The sequence below is a fragment of the Monodon monoceros genome, unplaced genomic scaffold (assembly GCF_005190385.1).
Source record: "Monodon monoceros isolate NGI ecotype Baffin Bay Population unplaced genomic scaffold, NGI_Narwhal_1 Super_Scaffold_12, whole genome shotgun sequence".
Lineage (NCBI taxonomy): Eukaryota > Metazoa > Chordata > Mammalia > Artiodactyla > Monodontidae > Monodon > Monodon monoceros.
The window spans coordinates 167,971,451-167,980,506 of NW_021703768.1; the positions used below are offsets into that span (position 1 = coordinate 167,971,451).

General features: G+C 53.0%; 1 protein-coding gene across 2 annotated transcripts; it reads right to left on the minus strand.

Moving 5' to 3' along the window:
* Positions 1–4,840: 4,840 nt before the first annotated feature.
* On the minus strand, positions 4,841–8,510 carry MVB12A (multivesicular body subunit 12A). 2 transcript variants are annotated; one of them, XM_029219036.1, is made up of 9 exons: positions 8,331–8,510; positions 8,103–8,201; positions 7,874–7,970; positions 6,761–6,887; positions 6,285–6,404; positions 6,088–6,194; positions 5,796–5,857; positions 5,425–5,481; positions 4,841–5,239 (listed from the first exon to the last, which is right to left on the minus strand). In XM_029219036.1, the coding sequence occupies exons 1-9, from the start codon at positions 8,418–8,420 to the stop codon at positions 5,177–5,179; spliced, it is 822 nt and encodes a 273-aa protein (XP_029074869.1). In that variant the 5' UTR covers positions 8,421–8,510; the 3' UTR covers positions 4,841–5,176. The 2 variants fall into 2 exon arrangements, with proteins under 2 accessions (XP_029074869.1, XP_029074870.1); XM_029219037.1 differs by lacking the exon at positions 4,841–5,239 and having other exon boundaries at positions 5,425–5,545; positions 8,331–8,480.
* Positions 8,511–9,056: the final 546 nt, after the last annotated feature.

Genomic DNA, 9,056 nt, shown 5'->3' on the forward strand with positions numbered 1-9,056 from the left:
GTGAGACAAATGGCCAAAATTAACAAAACTGACAATGCCAAGTGTTGGTGAAGACATGGAACCACTGGAACTCTTATTTGCTGTGGGTGGGAGGGTAAATTGGTGCAACAGTCTTAGAAGTCTGCTTGGCCATATCTGCTTAAGCCGAAGATAGGCCTCCCTTACCACTTAGAATTTCCACTCAGGGTATTTACCCAACAAGAATGAGTGTGTATTCATCAATCAGGCTCCCTGACTTCAGACTATACTACAAAGCCACAGTAATCAAGACAGTATGGTACTGGCACAAAAACAGAGATATAGATCAATGGAACAGGACAGAAAGCCCAGAGATAAACCCACGCACATATGGTCACCTTATCTTTGATAAAGGAGGCAGGAATGTACAGTGGAGAAAGGACAGTCTCTTCAATAAGTGGTGCTGGGAAAACTGGACAGGTACATGTAAAAGTATGAGATTAGAACACTCCCTAACACCATACACAAAAATAAGCTCAAAATGGATTAAAGACCTAAATGTAAGGCCAGACACTATCAAACTCTTAGAGGAAAACATAGGCAGGACACTCTATGACATAAATCACAGCAAGATCCTTTCTGACCCACCTCCTAGAGAAATGGAAATAAAAACAAAAATAAACAAATGGGACCTAATGAAACTTCAAAGCTTTTGCACAGCAAAGGAAACCATAAACGAGACCAAAAGACAACCCTCAGAATGGGAGAAAATATTTGCAAATGAAGCAACTGACAAAGGATTAATCTCCAAAATTTACAAGCAGCTCATGCAGCTCAATAACAAAAAAACAAACAACCCAATCCAAAAATGGGCAGAAGACCTAAATAGACATTTCTCCAAAGAAGATATACAGACTGCCAACAAACACATGAAAGAGTGCTCAACATCACTAATCATTAGAGAAATGCAAATCAAAACTACAAGGAGGTATCATCTCACACCGGTCAGAATGGCCACCATCAAAAAATCTAGAAACAATAAATGCTGGAGAGGGTGTGGAGAAAAGGGAACCCTCTTGCACTGTTGGTGGGAATGTAAATTGGTACAGCCATTATGGAGAACAGTATGGAGGTTCCTTATAAAACTAAAAATAGAACTACCATACGACACAGCAATCCCACTACTGGGCATACACCTTGAGAAAACCATAATTCAAAAAGAGTCATGTACCACAATGTTCATTGCAGCTCTATTTACAATAGCCAGGACATGGAAGCAACCTAAGTGTCCATCAACAGATGAATGGATAAAGATGTGGCACATATATATATAATGGAATATTACTCAGCCATAAAAAGAAACAAAATTGAGTTATTTGTAGTGAGGTGGATGGACCTAGAGTCTGTCAAACAGAGTGAAGTTAAGTCAGAAAGAGAAAGACAAATACCATATGCTAACACATATATATGGAATCTAAAAAAAAAAAATGATCATGAAGAACCTAGGGGCAAGATGGGAATAAATACGCAGACCTACTAGAGAATGGACTTGAGGATACGGGGAAAGGGAAGGGTAAGCTGGGGCAAAGTGAGAGACTGGCATGGACATATATATACTACCAAACGTAAAATAGATAGCTAGTGGGAAGCAGCCACATAGCACAGGGAGATCAGCTCGGTGCTTTGTGACCACCTAGAGGGGTGGGATAGGGAGGGTGGGAGGGAGGGAGACGCAAGAGGGAAGAGATTTGGGGACATATGTACATGTATAACTGATTCACTTTGTTATAAAGCAGAAACTAACACACCACTGTAAAGCAATTATACTCCAATAAAGATGTTAAAAATATATATATACGACTAGCAAGAATCAAAAAAAAATGAGTGTGTATTCATCAAAAGACATGTACAAGAGTACTCAGAGCAATTTCTTTCAATGGCCAAGAACTAGGGACAATCCAAATGTCCATCAACAGATGAACAGACTGTGGTACGTCCATACAATGGAATACTACTCAGCAATTAACAAGAGGGAATTACTGATTCAGGCAACACAGATGAGTGTCTCAGACCTAATAGTGAATATAATTAGCCAGGCTCAGAAGAGAAGAGGACTCGTTTGGGCATTGTGCTTAGATCAAGTTCAAGAACAGGCAGAATGGAATTCCCTGGTGGTTCAGTGGTTAGGACTCAGCGCTTTCACTGCCAGTGGCCCAAGTTCAATCTCTGGTCGGGGAACTAAGATCCCGCAAGTCAAGCAGCATGGCAAAAAAACAAAACCAAAACAAACAAACAAAAAAATAGGCAGGATGAATGATGGGGTAGAAGCCAGCAGCTTTGGGGGTTTGGGTGGGAGGGTGTCCAAGGGGATGCTCAAGACTGGCACAGATCATTCCTCTGATTTGGGGGTGGAGAGAGCAGTAGGGGCCACATCTGGGCTCTGGAACACTTGAATACAAGAAGTGTGGGGTATGCCACTAGTAGAAGCCACTAGGACTTGCATCTTCCATTCACTCTGCATGGACTTTGGGCTGCAGAAGCCTTCCAGCTGAGAAGAACTTTGAGAGCCAGGAAGAGTTTTTGCAACAGTCAGCAGAGGCAGCGGAGAGACACAGCCCCACAAGAGTTCTCCCTCAGAACTACCAAATGAGGTGAGGACCATTGAGATTCCCATTGTAAAGATGGACAAACTGAGGTATAGAGAGGTTAAGCCACTGCTCAGGGTCACCAGCTAGTGAGCATTGGAGCTGGGACCACATCTCCCCAGAAATGTCCCTCTCAGTCCCCAGGCCCCTGTGATGCCCGGGTCTCAGCGCCTCAGAGCTGGCTAAAGGGAGAAGGATGTCTTCCTCTTCTTCTCCCTTCCCTGTAGCCCAAGAGGATGTAAGCTTAGCTGGAGCTGTGAGGATTGATGTGGCCCAAGTCAGGAGTTGGGGGCTAAGGGGAGAGGCTCTATCGGGACTTTCCGGGCCCTTTGTGAGGCTGTTCCCAGGCCCTGTTGCACTCAAGAGGATTGGGATTTTGCAGAGTGAGTGACCTGGCAATGATGGTTGATCCAGTCGGACCCAAAGCCAGTATGGGTCGTCCGGGGGCCCCTGGTCACACACAGATGCCCTGGAAAGTGATCTGGGGCTGGTTTCGGGGTGGCCAAGATCACAACCAGAGAGAACAAACAGGCTTTGCTTCCCAGCTGGATCGGATTCCATGGCCGGCGCCAGAGCAACCTGGGTGGGACCCGACAGGTGCTGGCTACGCTCAGAGTGGAGAGATCCGGGGAGATATCTTAGCATCAGAGGCCTAGTTTTTCCAAGGCAGCTGAAGTGGGGGGTGGGGAGGGGGTACCATCTCCCCCTCCCCTCCCCTCCAGGATAGTTCACTGTCTCCACCCTCAGACTCCCAGGGCAGAGGACTCTTTTCCCTCAGATCCCTGTGCAGAGCAGTATCTCCCCCTTCAGGTTCCCAGGCCAGTGTCGTTAGACACAAGTGCCCGGGTGGCTGGCACATCCCCTTGGGACCCCGTGTGACCCCTTCTGGCCAATGAGCTGTGAGCAGAACTTTGTCAAGGCACTTCCAGGCCAGAGCACTTAAGTGACAGCTTGAGATCCTTGCAACTACGACGAGCAGCCTGTTGCCGCCCTGCCATGGGCACGTGATGTGGGTGAGAAATAAGCCTTAAGCCTTCCTACGCTGCAGAGATCTGGGGAATGTTCCTGACCTGGGCCACCCTGACGCTATGGGTACCTGGGGAAGAGAGAGCAGAAAAGGAAGCACATGCGTGGGAGAGACAGTGTGAGCCCTGGGGTGGTTCATTTCACAAATAGTTTGTGGAGTCCGTATTCGCCGATTCTCCTACTGGCTCAAATCTGTGACCCCCAGATCGATACTCACAGTGCTTTTGTGGCTATTGGTGGACACGCACAGTGCCGGAAAAAATGTGAGTCCTCAGAGGTGCATGTTCCCAGCTGTGGTAGGACAAGGCGATGTCCTGCCTTCCTGTTCCAGCTCTGACTGTAAACAGGCATCCTTCTTGAGGTCTAGCCAGTGACCCATTTTGCATTTTTGTGCTTCTTCATTGGTGAGTTTTGCTGTTTGCAAAGGCCCCCAAGTGTAGTGCTGAAGAGCTATCTAGTGTCCCCAGGTGCAAGAAGGCTGGGATGTGCCTCCGGGAGCAAATACTCTCCGATGAGCTTTGTTCAGACGTGAGTTCTAGGGCTGGTGGCCGTGAGTTCACCGTTAACAAATCGGCAGCATGTATATTAAACAAGGTGTCTTGAAATGCACAGAAAACAAGGTTATGTATTGATTACTTGACCAAAATGTGACTAGTGGCTTACAAAAACCTACCTGTATCTCCCCGAGGAATACAGTATTTCCTAATTCAGTTTTCACGCGACTTTACAGGAGGTAACTACCGCAATTCATGAGTATCCACCGTTTGTGTCTACCACACAGCGGAGGAAAAGGGACGCACAGAACAGAACAGCTTGGTGGTTAAGAGAGCAGGCTCTGGGTTGGAATCCCAGCTGTGAATTTAGCCGCCTCCTGCTTCGGTTTTCCTATCTGTGAAATGGCCACGCAACCAGGGCTTCCCACTGAGCTGGGGGAGGACTAAATGAGATACTGTACATCAGGTGTTGGTGAGATGGTCCTCGAAGTATAAACGGTAGCTGTTACTAGTATTACTGTTACGCGCAATGATGGAGGGGCGGGACCCGGTCTCCTCTGTGATTCGGAATCCCGGCTCAGGCACTCGCTGAGCCTCAGTTTCTCCCTCTGTAGAATGGGAGTGGCGGCAGCGCCCCCTCCCCTCCAGGATTTCACCCGCTTGCTGGGTGTGCGTCCGTCCCTGGCTCCTGCGAGCCACAGAGACCCACAGTCAGAATGGAGACTACAGACGGCCCGGACAGCATGGTGTTTTATTTCCTGGAGGGAGGACGCCCGCGTGGCCTCCAGGCACCAGCGAGTTTTGACACAAATGACTTGAAGGCACTGGTTTCCGTCCAGCCCCTACCCCTTGCCTTGCCCATCAGGGCCCGGGGGGCAGGAGACCCATCACCAAGCAGACCGCTCCCGGGCCCTCCTCCAGGGCTGCTGCTCCGCTGGGTGGCTGAGGGTCCATAATGCCTTGCGCTGCCAAGGCTCCCAAGATTCAATGCGGTGGGCAGCTGCCGGTCCGGGGCTGTCAGGCAGGGGACTCTTCCCTGGGGCCGGTGAGGGGCTAAGAGACGCTAGGGGGCAGGCGGGCAGCTGCCGTCTTCTCCACCACGAAGCCGTAGTTGTACTGGGGGGTGGGGAGTGGGGTGAGCGGAGAGCACAGAGCGAAGGAGGAGCCACTGGGGTGCCAGAGAAATGGTGGGGCATGGGGATCTGGAGCCCTCGAGGTGGGTTATAGCTGGGAGAGAAGAGGGACCCAGGGGAGACTGGGGGGGCTGCACCCCCCAACCCCACCCCCTCCCCTGCACCCACCTCCTCCTCAATGTCCGCCAGTGACTTGATGGTCAGATCAGCAAAGGCAGAGAAGGCCTGGCAGGCAAGGGGCATGTCAATCTCGGACAGGGACCCCAACGTGGAACCCCCGTTCCCTCGTCTGAAAGGAAGGCCCCCTCAATATTTGCCTGAATGTCCTCTCCCCTTTCCTGCCATCATCTCTCGCCCCCAGCATCCAGCTGCTCCTCCTGACTCCCCTATTCCAGGAGACCCTCCCGCCCCCTTGCCTTGGCCTCCAGCCTCCTCTCACCCAGGAACTCCCCTCTGTGCTGAGGTGCTGGTTACACAGATGATGCTCCCTGATTCCTGTTGCCTAGAAACGCAGTGGGGAGGGGCGGACCCGGACTCACCAGGGGACCACAGCTCTTGCCCTCGAATCGGGGGTGCAGCGTGAAGGGAACCCCATCCATGGCTGAGGAAAGCAGGTGGGGGGAAGGAGCTGAGGCCCAGGAGACTTGAGGCCTGCCCACTCCCCACCCTGAGAAGCCCATCCCGGAGGTCTCGGCTTTTCCCAGTCTTGACAGAATGGGGGAAGCCCAGGCCTGGTCCAACCCTGCCCTTGCACCTTCCTGGCTGTACAATCTCGGGCCAGTCTAGCCCCACCCCCACCCCAGTGCCTCAATTTCCCTGCTCTGTGCTCACCTGAGATGCCGTAGAGGTTGGAGGCCTCGTAGATGGAGTCGCTCCTCCGAAGTGTAGACGCCCGAGAGCCCAGCCTCGAGAGCATCCGCTCTGGGAAGCCACCCTTGCTGGTGGAGGCAGGATGACCCAAGTCAGAGGCCTGATAGCCACCGCCGCCCACCCCATGGTCGCTCCCATCCCTGAGCCCGAGGACTCACCTGGGCTGGCCAGGTGGGTCCAGGGAGAGGTCTCTCATGTCTCGGCTGAGAGCTCGGGGCTTGGGCACTGGCCGCGGGGCCTTGGCCTTCTTGCACCAGATGGCGAAGCCCCCCATGTCCCTAGAGGAGGAGGAAAAGAGAGAAGGGGCTCTGGCCCAGTGTGCAGCCAGGGCTGAGAAGAGCTGCCAGGGGAAGGCAGGCCTCCGGTGACCTCACATCTCAGCCCACACGCGCGGCAACATACTAACTAGTATGATGGGTGCAGTCACCATACCGGGTGCCTCAGACACACCAACTCATTTGGTTCTCACCATCACCCTACGAGATTGGTACAACTGTCCCCACCTTAACATGTGGAAACTGAGGCACAGAGAGGTGGCAGAAGGGACGGAAGGACTCATGGGGGTCCCTGAGGGTCAGAGGGGTAGGTATGGGGGTTGGGAGGCCAAGGAAGGAGGGCTGGGGGGTGGCCCTACCCTATTCGCAGGTATCCAGGCACCGTCTTGGTTTTCCCACTCAGCCGGACGTCAAAGACAGCTGTGTCCGCGACCCCCAAGGGCACCAGCTTCACACACATGCGTTTCTTCTTGGACACGGAGGCCTCTGGGAGTGAGGGACAGGGGAATGAGAAGCAGGAAAGGGGTCCAAAGATGGCTCCAGGAGAATGCTCGCCAAGGTGCTGTTTAAGGCAGCCATCTGGGTGGAGCTGGGGCAGCGGTTACATCATGAATGGTAAAGCCATAGGAGGGGAATCCATGAAGCTTTCAGGAGCCATTGGGGCAGGCTCATCTTTGGTGACATGGAGGAGCATTCATGGGGTGGCCATGGGCACCACAGTGAGGGTGGGTAGCTGTGGGATCAGACAGAACTGGGTACCCATCCTGGCCCTCCAGACACACTTTCCCTCAGCCCTCTAATCCCGAGGTCAGCAAACTACAACCTATGAGCCAAATCCGTTTTTGTCTGGCTCATGAGCAAAGCATGGCTTTTACATTTTTAAAGGGGTATATATTATATATATGCAACAGAAACCATCTGGGCTGGAAAGCCTAACATATTTACTACCTGGCCCTTTACAGGAAAAGTTTGCCAAGTCCAGTACCAGTAGATATATGCTGAGAGCCAAATATAAATGACAAGACATGGAGAGGGCATGAGAGGCAGGGAGAGCCTGATGGTTAGAAAGCAGAGCAGTCGGGGCTGGGAGGGCAGCTCCAGGGTAACCGGAGCCCGTGTGCAAAAGCGTGGAAGTGGAAAATAGAACTGCGCGTGGATCGGCTTAGCTACAGTGTAAGAAGAAGGCGTAGTAGTAACAGTAATAAAACAGGTCACACTGACTGAACACTTACTCTAGAACAGAGACTGTACCAATGGCACGTTTTTACGCAGGGTGGGGTACATCGTCCCGCCCTAGATCAGGGCTCTGAGTCCTCAGCCAACACTGTCATTACCCAGTGCATCAAGGGGGCGGCCAAAATTCAAAAATCGCATGCCTGCGGTCCCTCCATTCCTTTCCTGGACCCTCCCCGCAGAGACGCGAACGTGCCCCTGACCCCCTACCCCACTCCCGCCTTCGACAGGGGACTCACTGGAGTCCAGGGGGTCGCAGACCGGGGAGAATCCCGGCGGGAGGGGGCTCTTGTCCACCAGGACCTGGATATCGACCACCACGTTCTCCTGTGGATTCTGGCGGGGGGAGGGGAGGGGATACATCGAGAATCACTCAGCAGCAGGGACCGTGTGCCTAGCATAGAGCCCAGCGAATGGACAAAGGGGAGTGGGAGGACCCCGGGGACTCCGAAGGTGAGGGCCCCTTACCTCTAGGCTGCCCAAAGGATTGAGACACAGGAAGTAGCCGGATTTCTGCCCGAAAGTCTTGCCGAAGCTGGCGGGCGCCCCCTCCACAGTGCAGGAGATCTACAGCGCGGATGCGGGTCAGCGCCAGGCTCTTACCCGGCCGCAGCCGACTCTGCCCCCATTCAACCCCCGGCCCCTGGTGTCGCCGCCTCTCTCCCTATTCGTCCCTGGTCCCCTGATATTGCTCACCGCACTGAACCCCCGCGGCGGGGGCCCCGAGGCCGACGACCAGGCCAAACCAGCCAACGGGGCCCCGTCGGCCCCGGACCCCGGATCCATCCTCCAAGCCAAGCACCGAAGGCGGGGGACGGCCTCTGACCTCCTAGCCGCAGCTGGACTACGGAGTTCGGGCAAGTCTGAACTACAACTCCCAGACGGCCTTGCAAGACCGGGGGCCCGGAAGCGCCGTATGAGCGTGCCGGGGAAGCCGCCGGCCAATCGCGTAGGGACAAGCAGCCACACCCTTCATGCCCCCCCTCCGCCCCCCCCCCCCCACCCCCCCAACCGCACGGTGGGCCTTTGAGCGACGTTTGCGGAAAACTGTCTCGCTTTCTTCTCACGCCCAGCAACTTCTGCCGGAAATGTCTCGCTAGCTGCAAACCAAAACTACATTCCCCAGAATTCCTTGCGGTATCAGCCTCTACTCCAGAGATACGGTCAGTGTTTCACGGAAATTTGGGGGAGAAATACGAAAAACTCGCAGTTCTAGCTCCAGGAGGTCATCCGAAAGGACACTTTCATGTGTTATGCTGCGATTAGTTTAACGAAAAATACGGGCCAACTTGAGCCATGAAATCTTCGTGTAACTTGAATTATTCACAGATACAATTAGTTTTTTTTAAATGTTATAAAAGTATTTAGCATGGCTACATGCTTTTACACGCCTCAGGGGGAAATATGGAAAACTAGGGAAGA